Consider the following 17,568-nt stretch of genomic DNA (forward strand, 5'->3'; position numbering starts at 1 on the left):
GGCTGGGGTCAGTGTAGGTCTTGGGGCTCAGGTGGGTCTGGGTAGTTTATAGGACTCAGGTTCAGGTAGTTTTAAGGGCACAGGGTGGGTTGGGTAGTTTTAAGGGCACGAGATGGGGTCAGGGTACTTTTTACGGCTCAGGTAGTTGTTAGGGCTAAGGGCAGGTGGCATAGGATGTGATCATTAACACACACACCTATAGCAGTCATGCCTTCACCAAGAAATTGCGTGGTAAAGACATGCATGGAGAAGGAATGCGTTGTTCAGACGTATTTGTGGTTTAGGCAGCGTATTAGAGACACGCGCGGTTAAGCCATGCGTGCCTCTGGCATACAACCGGTGCTATGTTCAACACCGGTTTCACAGCCTTGCGTGTACACTGCAGATGAGTGCGGTATCCAAATGCATCCTCTTCGCTCCTCTGACAAAACCAGCACTCTCCAAATTAAAGATTATCCCATCTCAGGACTGTTCTGAATCATTTCCTTCACACTTTGAAGCTTTGTGCTCATTACTTCACAAGCATAACACATCACTGTAGGTCTGCACGCAGAAAGAAGAGTGCCAAGGCCAATACCTTGAGCAGGCATCTTATCTGCAACACTTCAAAATAGAGTGAAAGTGAAATAAAAATGAGACCATGTCCATCAAAAAACCTAGGATTTGAAAAAAGTACATGAATAACTAAGCTCCTAAAAAAAACTTCTCCTCAGGAAGCACCACCCACATACAAGACAGGAAATGACAACAACCTCAGTATTCAGCTCCATAGTAAACAACCATGAACAGTACATCAGAGCCCACATCCCTGTCCAGCAATCAGCTGCTCAATAGCTAGGTTTGTGCACCAGAAATAACCCTATAAATGTACAAAATGCAAGACAATGCACAAAGGTGTGCATACACAATTTAGTGGCACAGAGAGGAGGTTGTGGGTATTTTAATTGGGACAAGGGTCTGCAAGGCTCTGAACACAGGTTCACCTCAACAAGTTAATACTGTGTGGATCTGGACTAGAGGTATACTGGATACTACTAATATACGGTCACAAAGAATATTCCTCCCAAGTTAAAAAAAAAATAAGCAGAGTAAGAAAAGGGCACTTGAAATTGAATCCTTAGTGCTTGAAATAAATAAAAATATTGTTTAAAAGAAGAAGAGGACAGCAACATTTGGATTATAATTGAAAAGCAGAAAGAAGACAGGGCAGAATTCTCAAAATTGACCAACTGGATTTGGTGCAAAATCGGTAATTGGGAAAGATTACCAATAGACAGTACGATAGACATTTGAGGAAGCAGCAGCTGGGTTTAATTTAAATCAACTACAATATATGCACATGATACTTAGAAAACAGAGTATCAATTGTACCTCTTCTCAATGTGTTCACATTCTCTAAAAAGAATATCTCTATGCCCGGCCACAATCCATGACACCCCCTCCAAGCACATTCTCCCCTGCACCCACTCCCCGAAGTGCCCGGTCCCCTTTTACAGTATTTCCAAGATTTACATGTGATGAAGTTTGTGTCAATCTTTGATGTGGAGTCATAGAGTAGTGGACTGGTGGGAATCAATTTAATATCATGTTTACTGGATCAAGACGTTTGATGATGGCAACAAAATAAATACGTGAGTAACGAAAAGCTCGCTGATCGAGCTGCACAGACAGTAAAAATAAAAAAAAAGAAGAATCCACAGGAGGTTTCAGGATGAAACAAACTGCTAGCGCTGAACACAAGTTGAGGTGATAGGCTAAGGGTAGAGTATTCCTTATAAATTTGCATGGTCTTTCAGGAGGGTGCGCACACAGGTTGGCTGAACGCTACAACTCTCGTCAGTACCTGAAGACTGAGGATGGTAGCCGACAGATGGGATCTATAATTCATTAGACTACTTTGGGGCTGCTTCCAGCAGCTGCTCCATCTCCCAGTAGAATTGATTTCTGGGGCGACCGATGTCTACAGCTCAGCCGCGCCATTAAACAGCAATTACCAGGGGCGAGATGAAGAACCGCTCAGCTGCATTTGCAGCAAAGGAGTTCCCTCCTGGACAGACTTCAACCCCAGGCGGATTACAATCCATCCTGTAAAGATCCAAGCATAACTGAAACGCACCTGTCATCGTCATCAGGGCTGACGTAAGGATGATCGCTGTGCTACAGAATGCCATTGAGGGATCACTCTGTCTACAGCCACAGGGCCACAATTGATGTTTGTAGGAGCCAATCGGAGCCCCAAGCTGGTACCGCCCAAAGGTGCCAGCTAGTCTTATTCTAGCACCTGGCACCTTTTAGAACAATTCATTTATTAAAGTATTATTATTCTTAATCATCAGAATGACAGGCGCATTGCCAGAGTACCAGTGCCCAGACTTGTCGCATGTGCTGCTAAGGATGTAACAAAGGCCCTGCAGCCGCTGTGGACAGGGTGGTCACCCTTCTGCACCCTGTGCCCTCCTTAGCCGAAAGCCGCTGCGGATCTGAAAAATGCACGAATTTCAACAGCCTCTTAATCCATTTCAAATGATCGCTTTTCAGTTTTAAATGTTATCAGTGGTTATGCTGTATCAGACAATACTAAGTAGCCGACTAGGGCACCATGGGCAGGGGGCGCCAGTCTGGCCTCTATAAGCAGTAATTGCAGTAATTGTTCACAACTGCCTCATAAGGAAAAGCCTAGTGAGGGACCTAGGGTGACAAAAATCCTAGCACCAGCCCTAAGGTAAGCTTGATTTTGAGCTCGAAAAATGTAATTTCCGTATTTTGTCAGTGCTAGACATTTTACAGAGCTTTGTCGTTGTTACATGCGTGGAAGCTCAAGTCAAACACTGCATTCTAGCATGCACCTTGATAAAACACACGCATGCTCTACTTTAAATTAATATGAATTTTAGCTTAATAGTAAACCAACTTCCACATATTTATGGATATTAAATAATATCAGGAGAAGGCATATCCAGATTAACCAGTAATATTATTTACCCTGTAGATTGTATCTAGTTAACATATGGAGTAATCTGTTACAAAGTAACTCAGTTGTCAAGCAAGCAACTGTTGAAAGAAGAAATAAAGACTATAATGCTTGAGAAGCCGCTTCAGGGAGGTGTAAAATGAAATTAGAGCGGAAGTAAACCCTGGACAACAGACATAAGTGGCTACTGGGCAGATCTTGAGGTGCTAGACATAACACAGTGCCTCTATTCCTTCGCTAGCGAAGTAAATTAAACAGATGAATAAAAGTACAGTGCTTTTTACCGGAGACAATGCATGCTCATGGTAGGCAATGGTATCAGGAAGAGACTTCTTATCGGCGTCCTTCAGAAAAATGGCAGGTATGAACATGCTTTACTAAGCTACGATGGGATTTTCCTGGCTTTCCTTTGCACTGCAGACTGATCACAGATATATGTATCAACAAAGAGAGAGGTAGGGAGATTTCAAAGACACTCTCTTAGTCCCCGGTTAAATGTCAAACAACAAAAAAAGAGAGAGGTCTAAACTGGTCAAGCCCACGGCTACCAGAAACGTGGAGCAAAAAGATAAGCGAGATATTATTGATCACAGTCACTCTAGTTGAGTGGGATCACAGTCACTCTATTTGAGTAGGAAAGCCCTCACACACCGACCTAGTCAGTGTCATGCTTCATCATCGGGCCCCACCGAAGAGACCGAGTGTCTCTTCGGTGTGCTGCGACGCCAGAAAGACTGCGGAGCTGGTTGTGTGGGGAGGATGTGTTGTGAAGATTCTCAAATTAAAAGTGACTAACAGGGTATCAAAAAAAAACTTTAATAAGTGATCCCTAAGACACGTGTAGGTGGTATATGTGTCTGAATTTAATAGCCAAGGTTATTAGGATCTAGTTTAAATTCAGCTAAATACCACAAATTTGTTAAAATCAGTCAACATGTTTCTGCCTTCAATGTGGTATATATTCACCATGGCATTCTTCAGGACTATAACCCCGGCGGTATGGACACTCTAATAGTCCACCCTGACCTGGGGGCGTGAAAGTGAAAAGGAAAAGTGAAAAAAGTGCTTAAAAATGGGAGAGCAATTTGCTCAATCCAAAAAACCCCAAAATTAGGGGTGTATCAGCACTTTAAAAATGGGCGCTACTTGCACCATGGGTCTCGGGAGGGGGGTTGGAGCGCGATTGGCACATCGCCCTCAGCGTTCACAGCCCGCTTTTAAACCTGTTGCGACCCTCTTGACCGGACCCCGACGATCATCGTTGGGGTTTTTTGGATTGAGCAAATTGCTCTCCCATTTTTAAGCACTTTTTTCACTTTTCCTTTTCACTTTCACGCCCCCAGGTCAGGGTGGACTATTAGAGTGTCCATACCGCCGGGGTTATAGTCCTGAAGAATGCCATGGTGAATATATACCACATTGAAGGCAGAAACATGTTGACTGATTTTAACAAATTTGTGGTATTTAGCTGAATTTAAACTAGATCCTAATAACCTTGGCTATTAAATTCAGACACATATACCACCTACACGTGTCTTAGGGATCACTTATTAAAGTTTTTTTTTGATACCCTGTTAGTCACTTTTAATTTGAGAATCTTCACAACACATCCTCCCCACACAACCAGCTCCGCAGTCTTTCTGGCGTCGCAGCACACCGAAGAGACACTCGGTCTCTTCGGTGGGGCCCGATGATGAAGCATGACACTGACTAGGTCGGTGTGTGAGGGCTTTCCTACTCAAATAGAGTGACTGTGATCCCACTCAACTAGAGTGACTGTGATCAATAATATCTCGCTTATCTTTTTGCTCCACGTTTCTGGTAGCCGTGGGCTTGACCAGTTTAGACCTCTCTCTTTTTTTGTTGTTTGATCACAGATATAGTCCAGGGACTTTTTATTTGATTCAGGCACTTCACCGCAGTGCCAACATGCCAACCTCCCGTCTCTTCACAGCGGCTGCTGAAAAAGGACGCCGTCATTCACAGAAAGTTGGGTCATTCCTTTGGGATACAAGGGGATGGGGGGGCGGTGTACACACCTCGCTCTTGATCAAGGTGAGGGTCTGGTCCCTTGAGAAACCAGGATTTATCTCAGAGAGCGCGAGAGTCAGTTGAGGGAGACTTCCCTGACCAACACAATAAACAGATTCCTTTTGAAGGCAGCCAAGGTTGACGTCATAGGTCGCCCTAGTCTATGCTGCAACTGGTGTGGAAAGCATAACTGCTCAGGAAGAAGAGTACCAGAAATATGAATATCAAAGAAAACACTGTGGAAAGGAGGGAGAGTGGTAGATAGGGAATTAGATATTTACAACCCATCAAATCAAATGGACATGGTGTTTCTAATTGTGGGCTTGTATTCCAGCAGTGTATTCTGAGAGTTGAAGTCTTCACTTGCTTCAGCTCAATTAACCGGAATACACATTTGATCCTGAGAGCAACGACTTCCGAAAGGAAAGACAAAGGCTGGCATCCGGGTACTCTGAAAGTATGTTATTCTGTTTAGGCAAAGGGGACAACTTAAACATCAGCACTCTTTTCACTCAAGAGCAGGGGTCTCCAAACCAGTCCTGGAGGGCCGGATCCACGCCAGATTTTTTGGATATCCCCATTGAGATACATGTAGTAATTTTAAAAATCTGGCATGGATTCGGCCCTCCAGGACCGGTTTGGAGACCCCTGCTCTAGAGTGAAGAACTACGTTTTCAGGGCTGCAGTCTGCTCTGAGGCAGAAGGCAAGAGTGCAGATGACAACACTGCTATTGGGCGGTGTAGAAGCTGCTCGCGAGCTGAGTCTCCTGCGTGTTCTGCTTTATCTTGTTGTGGGACACCTGCTAAAATAAATTCACCCACACTGGAGACATGCGGCTAGCACTTTCCTACGATTGCTTCAGCAATGTGGTTGTGCATGAACTAAAAGAATGCTGAGCACTAACCACAGCAGTAAAAACAGGAAGGCTGTCTGCCAGACCTCCTCTTTCAGTTCCACCTTCAGAGCATCGCTTCCCTCCCAGAGACGCCTGTGGACGCTTCTCATGCCTTGGATGGTTTCGAGGCATGTGAACAGAGTGCATTATAATGGCGCCATACATTCTGTATTTACCAAGGAACAAATCCACAAGCCGCCTAACTCACGCAAAATGCGGCAGCATCACCCGGAGAGTGTGTGAAGGGAACCAGGAGGGTGTGGACACCCAGTTCACATAGTTAACATAATGGGCAAAACACAGTGTACCGAGTGGGACAAAAGAAACATTTGCACTGTAACTAAACATTTAGGATACACAACACTAGAGGTTGCGTGGAGTCAAGAAAATAAAAACAAGCATAAGACAACTAAGCCCTGTTTGTGAAAGTTGTATGTGACCTTGAAGACAGATGTCATTGGCATCTTCAGGAGTGTCACTTTTTCCATTGGCTTATGTGTAACAATCCATGTTTTCAGTCTGAGCATGTATGACAAAGATCAAAGCAGTTATATAGTTTACCGAGAATAATTAACAGACACCCCCACTTGTAGAATTTAAAGGTCTAGAAATGGCCTTAAAACAGATGCTAAATCCCGAACTGATAATGAAAGGTCACCAAACTTGATCCTTCTTTGGTGGTTGGTGATGGAGCCAAACCCAAAATCTCAGGCTTTAGACTTTAGAGGTGGCAGAGGCATCACATCCCTCTGGTTTTAAACATCTAAATAAACAAGGTCTCACCCATTTCAGACGTCCCTCAAGTATCACAATTATACGGGTGTTGGCATCAGCCAGCAGAGCAATCACTTAGAACACACAGACCTTCACTTTCAAACTGCGGAGATGCATCTCTGGTGAGCCTTACAATTATTATTATTAATTTTATTTATAAGGCGCAACAGCTACCCTAAAAGGATTTCCCGGAGCCAACCAGGACAAGGAACAGATTCTCGCTTACCGATTATGATTAAAAAGCCACGTTTTTGAGGATCTGCGAAATTGAACATACACCGTTTCTTTTCGCATAGGTGTGGGGGGAGAGTTCCATAAGGAGGGGCCAAGATATGAGAACGATCGGCCGCTCATCCGGGATAGTCTGACTCTAGGCACAGAAAATTTCCCTTCCCTTGGGTGGACGAACGAAGACAGCGCGAAGGCAAATAGGGCTGAACTAAAGACTGCATATACTGGGGCGCCCCATCTGTTTTGATTTTAAACACGTAGCTCAGGGCTTTGAACATAATTCGGTTCTCTACCCTGAGCAAATGAAGGTCATGCAAGTGACCAGAGACAGAGACAGAGACAGCTCTAGGAACCCGGCAAAGCAGCCTTGCGGCAGAGTTCTGAATCATCTCTAGCCTACAAGTCACCTCCCTGTTGGTCCCCATATAAAGAACATTACTGTAGTCCAGTCTAGAGAAGACAAGCCCCTGGACTACTGGTCTCTGGGTATGCTCTGGCAGCATCCAAGTAATCTTTTTAAGCCATTTCAGGATGGTAAAGCATGTTGCAGCTACCTTAACAGCTTGGGGTTACATAGTTAGGGAGTCGTCAATGATGACACCCAAGTTGCGAGCTTGGCAGGAGGGCTGAGGAAGAGTACCCATCTCACTCGGCCAGTGTCGGGGGCCCCAGAGATCTTTATTTTTCCCCCCAAGACCAGGACCTCGGTCTTCTCTCCGTTGAGCTTGAGGTATTTTGTCTGCATCCACAAGCCAATTTTACCCAAGCCCAGCTGGAGGGAGGTGGTCTCAGCTGCCCTCTCCACTGAAAGAGAAGATAATCTGGGTGTCGTCTGCATAGGAGAACAAAGACAACCCAGTTTCTTCAACAACATCGGCCAACGGTCTAACGTAAAGGTTGAATAGTAAGGGGTTGAGAATGGAGCCTTGAGGAACCCCATAGGATGAAGGATGGATATCTGAGCTAGCTAATGGGGAAAAAACGTGGAAGGTCCGATTGACAAGAAATGTAGTAAGCCAGTTGGGAGCTGAACCAAAAATGCCTAGTGAACTTGAGGTCTTAACTAACATGGTGTGAGACACCGTGTTAAACGCTGCGCTTAAATCAAGCAGAATAAGAGCCACTGTATTTCCAGAATCTAGGTGGCAACGCAGTCTTTCCATGACTCCGAGAAGAAATCTGAAAAATCGAGTCGAAAGCCCAACTGGGATGGGTGACGACATTTTTGTGATTCTACAAAGTCAGACAACTGTGAATAAAACAGTTTTTCTAAAATCTTTGAGAAACCGGTAACAGAGAAATAGGCCGGTACTTTGAGGGCACATCAGGGTCTGAATTAGTCTTCTTCAAAAGGGGGAGCACCATAGCATGCTTCCACTCTGATAGAACTATGGCTTCCTGTAAGGAGGGATTCAGAAGGTTCATAATTACCAGCAATGATGACGGCTCAAGCTGCTTAAGCACGGAAAAAGGAAGAGGATCCCTCTGGGAACCTGATTTAACACTATCTAAAATATGTTTAAAAGAATCCATGTATAATAGAGGCCATGTTTCCAGTTTGTTGGTGGATGCAGGGGGCGCCCTATCTTGAACAGGGTTAGTATTGTCAGTAAAAAGCAGTGTGGATGCTGGTTGAGGGGAATTTTCAGTTGGCATTGGAGGGAAATTATTTGGCTGCAATCTCTCTATATATCTTATCTACTTTATGGAGAAGTAGTTGGCCAAATCTTCACATTGCCGATCATTAAGCGAGGGGGGCCTGGATTGAGTTTCGGAGCCAGAAAGCTCCTTGACCATGTTAAATAGTGTTTTTGAGCAGTTCAGGGCGCCAAGAATGGTTGCTGATATGTTCTCTGCACAGGCAGACTTGCAAAGATTATGGTATTCTTTTTTGGCCCTCTTATAAGCGATTTTGGAGTCCGATGCATAATTCCTCCTCCAACATCTTTCTAGTGTCTTACATTTGGTCTGCTCTATTTTTAGTTTTTCCGTGAACCAAGGCGCTGGAGGACGAGGATTGTTGATCATATTTAAAGAAGGAGGGAGTCAGGTGTCAATCACATTAAGAAGCCACTTTTGTACTGTACTTTGTTTGGCGATGGGAGTGTTGGAGGACAAGATCTTGTTTAAGATTGCCATATCTAGTTTTTTCCAGTTTCTTGTTAGTTTCCTAAGAATGGGATTAGCAGAGGAGGAACATGCTGACGCTTTCAAGCGAAAGCCCGTAACAAAATGATCTGACCAGCATAACGGAAGAGCCAGAGAGCAATGAATGTTAGATAAACTGGAAAAGATAGGGTCAAGTAAGTGGCCAGCCACACGTGTGGGGCCAGAGTTGTGTAATACAAGGTTCAATGCTGCAAAATCAAAAAGATAAAAGTAGCACTGAATTAAGATCACCCAGAATGGAAAAGTTTGCCGCATTCATGAGAAAAGGGGTTACCAAATCAGAGAATGATGAGGCCCAGAAGGACGGTACACCAGTAACCCAGAGAAGGTAAACTTAGGGGTCAAGGCCAACTAGAATACGGCACAATTCCTAAGAGGTAAGTCTTCGAATTTACACTGATCATCTTTTCTAAAGATAATAGCAATCCCCCCACCTAGCTTAGCACCCCTGTCTTTCCTGACTATAGCATATTTGTGTGGCATGGCGGTCGTAATGTTAGGGCCAGAGCTCTCATGCAGCCATGTTTCAGTAAGAAACATGGCATCGGATTGTTCACTGACCAAGAGGTCAAAGATATCTGCTTTATGCTTGGGAAGAGAGCGGCAATTAATGCTGAGGAAAGAGAATTCCTTATTATCTTGGGAGACTCGGTTACGGAGGAGATGTTTTTGTTTGATGATTGCAGGAGTATGTTTAAGCCTCGGGGCTAAGTTCAAAAAGAAGCCACAGCATAAACAGTTATTCACCTGATCCTCGGGGTGTAATAGAGTACAGTCAGGAAGTAATGGATAGCGGCAAGCCATTAATTGGTTGGTAGTGTAACATAGTCTATGTGTCCTGTTTGAACCAGGGGTCGAATCCTCTGACGGTTGCCCCTCATCCAGTATGCCGTCCTGAGGAAGATCCGCGTGGCTGAGGTTGAAGTTTCCCTCTTTTGCTGTCAAGTCGGGTCGAAACATCGACGCTATCCCCCATCAGACCTGCACCTTCAATCCCCTGCTGTCCCCCTCCCAATTACATGAGAGAAATCTATTGATCTTTTGTGAATTATGTGAACAAAGTATATATATATATATATATATATATATATATATATATATATATATATATATATATATATATATTACATTGTGTTTGGCCAGGTTACGAAGACTGTTTATTTGCTGTCTGTCCCATACATAGTTTTGTAAATATATGCCCCTTGATTTCCTTTGAGAATTCCTTTCCCCTCTGAATTTCTTTTCAATTCTCTACACTTGAGCACCTTTCTTGCACGATCCGTTTGGAGCAACCCTTTGCCCTCTTTCGGACCCTTTTGCTTTTTCAATGTATTGTTTTATAAAAATAAATTCATGCCTTTTTTAAGTCATTGGTTGTTGCACATCTTGTATCCTTCAATGAAATAGGTTTCATGCAAACGTGAGCGGACCATTTGGATGCTCAAAATTGTTGAGTGATTAGTGTTGAAAAAAAGCAATTATCCTTGAGAGATTGGTCCGTGATCATTGTTTTTGTATCAGCCCTGGAAGAGCTGGCCCACACACGCCACAGTGTCAATCACTGTGCAGAGAGAGGGGAGCAAACACTGCGATCAATGTGGGTTTATACTTCAGAGAGGTACAAGGTGCAACCTCAGACTTCTTACCCATGTAGTCCAGAGCCCTAGGATTGTTAAGGCACGAAAACCAATATGTCGTCGCATTACTGGATATTGAAAAGGGGTTTGATACAGTCACACAAACGTACATAAGGAAGGGCCTGAAATACATGAGCAGAGAGCGGACGTATTTAAACAGAGTCAAGGTATTGCATACAATGCGCACTGCTAGGGTTCCGACGGGCAAATAGACCTCGGAGAGTCTAGCACTTGAAAGGGGGACTAGACATGGCTTTTCCCCATTGCCTTTTTTTATTCGTCTTGGAAATGGAACATCTGGCCAGTTACCTGCAGGCTGTCTAACAGGATTGAGGTATTTAAAAGGAACTGCAAATCATGTAATGTCTCTGCATGTGGACAACACACTTGTGAGGTGCAGCATTCTCTGGGATTACTGGCTGAACTCCCCAACACTAGCTGAATATGGGTAGGGTTACGGCAGAATTAAGAAACTCTATTCTAATCTGGAACATATTGCAGCTGTAAAGAGGGCGGGGTATCGCTACAAAAATAGTCTTTTTGCCTTACTTTCTTAACATGCCTCCTGTCCTGTATTCCACTGAGAATGTTTAAAGAACAGAACTAACTGTGGATCACCCTGGGGTGAAATGAAGCAGGGTCAAGTTAGACACTTTGAAGTTGCCATGGGGAAAAGGAGGAATGGAAAATACTGATATGGAGTTACACTAAATGTCCTTTCAACCACTTCACACAGTCCAATTGATGGACAAGGAAAATAACTAGGAGAAACGTCTACTCCAAAGGACTCATGACAATGCGCTGTGTCTGCAGGACCTGTCCAGGATTGGGGAAGGTGGGGGTGAGAGGAACGGAATGTTGAGGATTTGAGCCGGCCATCTTCCGCAATACGATTGTACAGCACAATTTAGGGCAATCTGGCAAAAATTTACTAACAACCCAGGGACGAGCAGGCAATAGTCATGATGTTATCACTAGTACAAGGTAAAGGATTAGTGGCTAACTAATAACGAGCCCTCAGACAAATTAAGGGTTGGAATGTTGCAGCGGTCCAAGACAAGTAGTTTGCAGGCTGTAAAGGGTGGCTTACTGAAAGGGAATAGGATAAAGCAAGCCAATGGGATGAAAGATGACCCAGAAACGCACAGTTCAAATTGGTTCAATTTAACCGTCTCCACAGGACTTACCTGGCACTGTTTAAATTAGGTAGAATTTACCTAACACGCTCTTCTAGTTGCCTATGGTGATGGGAAAAGAGCAAGCAGACTCCTTTGCATGATGTAACACCGGCCCTGTGTACAAACCTACTGGACAGGCATGGTGAGCAAGCTGCAACTGAGCACTGGCGAGTCACTAAGCTGTCACAAAACAGTACCTGTAGCAATATCTACTGGAATTCTCCCTAACAAAAACAGGGGTAAGAAGCAACTGAGATGACTATATACTGGCTTAGCCTAAGACCACCAAAGATTAGCGCCTGGACCAAAGATGTACTGTAAGGGACAGCTATTGAAGAGAGTTAAATGAAGTAAGAAAGGAGAGATGAAAAGCTGACCGAGTATCTGGCTGACTGGCCAACAAAGCTTCAAAAGCTCACAAACCTCGGAGAGGCTAGGCCTCCGTAAACCAGTGGTGGATGATCAAGAAAAGCTGTACGAATGGATGGCTGTCTTGCATTAACCAGAGGCGACTTGTACAGTAAAAGGTATTGAACTTATGGTTTTGGGCATGAGTAATGCTCAAGTTTCCACTAAATTCACTTAATGCTTTGAAATGGAAGAAATGCAATCACTACATAGTAAACACTTTTTAATTTTGATATGCAGGCTAGTAGTGTCTGCAGATGTCCCTGGTCTATCATATGTTTAATGCTTCTTTTGATGTGGTTGTGATACAGTGCCTTCTGGCATTACAACTAACATGAACACATGGATCACAGGTGTATAGTTCTCTTTGTAAGTTCACATTTTCTCTCATCATTATCTGGCATGTAGCTTCCTGTACTATGACTAACATTGAATAAAGAGACATATGAGTTTTGAAAGATTCACCACTTCTTGCTTATTATAAAATTCACATTTCTAAAGATCTTCAATATTAATCAATTGATTCTGTAGCACTCAACCTAAGATTCATCAACTATCATCTTGCACGATGAAGTGCCACAATGCGCAAGTCCTTACCAGTGGTAACTACACCTCTTTCCTCCACCATCTTAGACACGTAAACATCTGGCTTCACGCAGAAATCACTGGAACCCTAGAAGAGGGGAGACACAAGACAGCTTCTTCACAAAGCATTTTTACATCAGCCAAAACGAACGCCGTTCTCAATTCCCAAATTCCTGCCTTTGCAATACAAAACATGTTATCCCTTATAAAATAGACATCCGTTAAGTTCATTGCAAATCTGTAGTGAAACGCAATTCAAACCAGGCGGGACAACGAAGCTAGCAAACAGGAAGTCTGAGGAGAAAAGAGTTACTGGCTACTTGGGTTCCATGACCTTTGTGGTCTTTCTAGCTACTGCCCCTCATGTTTTCCGTCATACTGAAAAATCTAGGACAGGAACTGAAAAAATGTTTCTTCCTCTAAACCAGAAAGACAACACAAGCGCAAACAATAAGAACAACACGTGTAGAAGGAACAGCGGCAGGATTTTGAATAAACACACAATCAACACTTGGGCCTTTATTTGGAGTTTGGCAGATGAAATAGTCCATCCATCAAAAATGAGTGACAGACTATCTTGTCAGCTGTATTGTGCATTATAGCCTGTGACCCTTAGTTATTTTCTGCATCATAGACCCAATCAATACTGATTACAATAAAGACAAGTGATTACCTCGTCTTCCAATACAGTCAGCACATATGTCAATGCCAGGCAATACAACTCATGGGAACACAGTCAATAGAACTGCTACAGAAAATTGAGTAAGGTAACCTGGTGGTTACTTTGTTTTAAAAGCAGAATTTGTTGTAAATACACCTGCCTTAGGTTATACCCCATGCAGATGTTCTCCTTCACGACAGGCAATTTTGTCCTTTATTACCATTTGCAAATTAAAACAGGTTTTAAACAATGGGATAATATGTGTTATCATAGATAATACAAAGCAGGTTAAATGAACAGATGTGGCATGGTCAGTTTTTACGCTATTCATACAAAATGCATACAACAAACATCAACCCGCAACAAAGGTATTAACAAAGGCACATATGTTTGTGGATTTCAGGTTGTTTGTCAGAATTATCATTCGCAAAAATAACGTCTACAAGAAATAACTGTGTCCTAAATATCTTCTACAGAGCATCAGTCTACTGGGTGTAGATTTCCGATTATTAACTTCAGTGGGTCGATCAATTTTTAAACAATATTTAGGGGACCATATTTCTGTTAAACAATATTTTTCTTATGGTATTATGTTGCCATAATGCATCATGTAAACATTTGGTGAACAAAGTCATTACCTTTACAGATCAATAGTATAAGAAATATATGCTACCAGCCCAGAATATAAGTGGTGCACTGGCCAGTTATACCCCCTTTGGTCAGGCAAATATTCCCAGCAAAATCTATAGGGAATAATGTATAATTATTCATCTACCCTGAACTTCCACCTAGTACCTCAGTAATATGTCCAAGTCAGTGACATCGGCAGGGGCCTGGCACAAGAGGGGGCTACTCTTGCTATGTGATTTGAAGAGTGGAGTTTAGATTGAAAAAGTGCATCATTCCTTTCACATGAATTTCCAGAAATGGATCACATGAAAAATACATATGGATATAGTTTTTACATGCTTAAAAATACTTCAATTGGGAACAAGAAGTACTTTGTTTAATAACCCATTTTACTCGTAGCTTCCAAAACTAGGGAGTACAATGCCACCTAATACTAAACCTCCAGATACCAGTGTGTTACACATTAAACATTCCTATGGAAGAACAAACTAATCCCGGATAGTCATGCTACAACACTGTTAGTGCGATCAATGTATTAACATTGTGTTTCTACGAGAAGGTCCCAAAGGATGCAAGTGAACCATATTGTCTTGAAAATTCGGTCTCCGAAGTATGCGCTGTTTACGTGGGTACAGGCAGAAACATCTTTTTAGACACACTTATCAGGTGACGAGGATACAATTATTTAGTCATTTTCTAGATAGGACTTCAGTAGCAGCCGGTGTGTTGATACAATGGAGGGAAGGGGGGCACGGACAGACGAGACAAAAAAGAAAACCACTTGCCTGCATCAAGCCCCTCTCTTCTGCAGGCACAGGCTACCACAGTGCAGTGCAGCCAATCCTGATAATGCTTTCATGCTGCTGAAAGCAGCATCGGATTGGCCTGAGCGCTGAGGATTTGTGCTCCCAGTTAGACTGGTAGCCTGTGCCTGCTCTCTCTAAACATGAAACACAGCTCAGGTTGGAGAGAGCTTCAGTGCGCATGACAGTTTGGCCGGCCTGAGACGGCCGGCCAGACCATCATGCACACTGAAAAGCAATGCAACCACTCCTCCGCCAGCCTGTCATCACTCTGGGTCCCCCACCCCCAAGCTTCGGCTCCGAGAGAAAAAAGAAAATTATAATAAACAAGGGTTTATTATCATTTTATTTAAAAGAAATTGTGGCTGCTGGCAGGTTGGGCAACGCTCCTCCGCCATGGCGGAGGAGCCGCTGCTGTAGGACTTGCAATCTACAGTAGGCATTAAAGAGAGCAGGTATCCATTCACAGTGTAGGTCACTTACCACAGCGACGGCTAGCTCAAGCCCCATAGATGCCCAGCTGATAATCAGCGCCAACACACCCAGGAAGCAGACCCTGTGAATGTAAGAAAGGGAGGTACATGGTTAGAAGGAAAGCGCGTGCGCCTATTAGTAAGGCTCAAACAGATGTGGCAATCCATGGTCACTCGGTATCATCAAATACTTTATTCAGCTATTAATGGTCATAAACACAGAGTTGATTCATTCATGTATCACATTAAAAGAGACAATTATGATAAAATCAGGAAATGAGTTAATATACAGAAAAACACAATTCCTCCCAGTCACAGGTAGTAACTCGGATAAAAAGCGAGAGAATATTGAAAGTGTGCAACGTGCAAATTAACAAACATTACCAGACCCATCCTTTGTGTACTGGACCGCCAGATGTAGCTAACCAGTGACACACAAATGTGAATAGCAACTGTACCTAGAACAGGGCTTGTCTGAAATACCAAGTATTTGCAGCCTTCATTATTGGTAATGAAACTCTTTCTTATAGAGGAAAAATATTTGCAAAAAAATAAAGTGCAGAGTGGTCTGTGGTGAACAATGGTCACAAGGATAAAGTTCTGAATTGCTAGAACACACGACTGGCTCAGAGAAGGCAGCCATGAAGTGCATTGTGTTCAGCCTAGTGAATAAATATCTGTGATGGCTGCTACCTAATTGAGGTACCATTCCGTACCAAGCGTGCAATTTATTTGTGAATGATATGACACCGTGCACTTTGTACCTTCAAGGTGATCCCGGTCATTTCTGCATAACATTAAAAAAAGAACTTTTAGAGTCTGTTTAGGAGATGATGAAAGAGCTTTAGGATTAAAAAGCTCCAGCGGATTTACTCTGTGGCTGATCATTTATATATTGGCAATCCATGGACTCTTCATTGCAATGTCAAGCTTTAGGCAGTCCAAAAGTAGCACACAATTAAACATGGTTTCTCTTTTTACCCAAACGAACAACCAACAACAGAAGGAGTGGTGGCAATGGGATATGAACGGAGACTAGCAGCCAGATTCATCAAACTAAAATCAGCTCGCAAAGGGCCAGATTCTGAGAATCTGGCCCTTTGCGAGCGCTATTTTTGCATTTGGGATTCATCATCCCAAATGCAAAAATCGCAATTCTAGAAATCGCTAAATTGCGATTCATTGCATTTAAGGAATCTCAATTTGAGATTCCTTAAATGCAATTCATGAACCATTTTAAAATTGCGAATTCGCAATCTGGGGCCGCTATTTACCGCAAAGTCTAACTACGTGGTAAATAGCAAAACTTTGAAAAATGCACTAAAGTGCATTTTTCAAAGTTTCATGTTGCGCACACACATGCCCTAAGGGCATGTGTGTGCGCAACATATGTGCACACATCAATTTCAGGGGTGCAACAGGTTGTCCTTTGGACACCCCTGCACCCTTGAAATTGCAATTTCAATTTGCGAATCGCTAATTACGATTAGCAAATTGAGATGGTCTTCCCATTCATTCCTATGGACCTCTAGGCCCATAGGAATGAATGGGGAGATATTCCTTAATTGCGACTCGCAATTTGCGAGTCGCAATTAAGGAAATATTAGAAATCGCTATTTTTTAAGTGATTTCTTGATGAATAGCATTTTGCTATTCCTTAATAGCGAATCGGTATTTTTCGCTATTAAGGAATCGCAAAATGTGTTCTTGATGAATCTGGGGGATAGTCTATTCCTAATTCAGTATAACAAACGTGGGCAGAGGTGGATTGGGGGACTGCCAGGAGTCGTCTCAAAAAGCCATTCGCTATCTTTTAAATGGCAGGATAATCTCGAGATCGCCTTGCCCCTGCACAATAGAGAACAATTGGTAGGTTTTTGCTTTATTCACATTCACCAGCTCTTTAATTGGTTTGTGCCTAATTTTGAGGTGAACTGTGCAAGTGCCTCTGCACTTCTCTCAAGCTTGATTATCATAACATATTGTAGCTTATTACACACATATTTATCATCAAATAACACCTCAAAATAGTCAAATGTAACGGTCTGGATTTTAGTCAATTACTCTATATGACCTATTCCTATTGTTCTCTGGGCCACAGACCAAGACATGGGCCTTGAT

The 17,568-nt window shown here is 43.0% G+C and overlaps 1 protein-coding gene across 3 annotated transcripts in view; it reads right to left on the reverse strand.

Moving 5' to 3' along the window:
* The window catches only part of TTYH3 (tweety family member 3), a 256,084-nt gene that overhangs the window by 40,515 nt on the left and 198,001 nt on the right, over positions 1-17,568 (reverse strand). For all 3 annotated transcript variants that reach the window (XM_086940630.1, XM_086940631.1, XM_086940629.1), the window contains exons 6-7: positions 15,458-15,530; positions 12,893-12,968 (exon numbers count right to left, since the gene is read on the reverse strand). In XM_086940630.1, coding sequence (XP_086796756.1) covers positions 12,893-12,968; positions 15,458-15,530 — 149 coding nt within the window. The remainder of the gene's footprint in view (positions 1-12,892; positions 12,969-15,457; positions 15,531-17,568) is intronic.

Source organism: Lissotriton vulgaris, chromosome 10 (genome assembly GCF_964263255.1).
Source record: "Lissotriton vulgaris chromosome 10, aLisVul1.2, whole genome shotgun sequence".
Classification (NCBI taxonomy): domain Eukaryota; kingdom Metazoa; phylum Chordata; class Amphibia; order Caudata; family Salamandridae; genus Lissotriton; species Lissotriton vulgaris.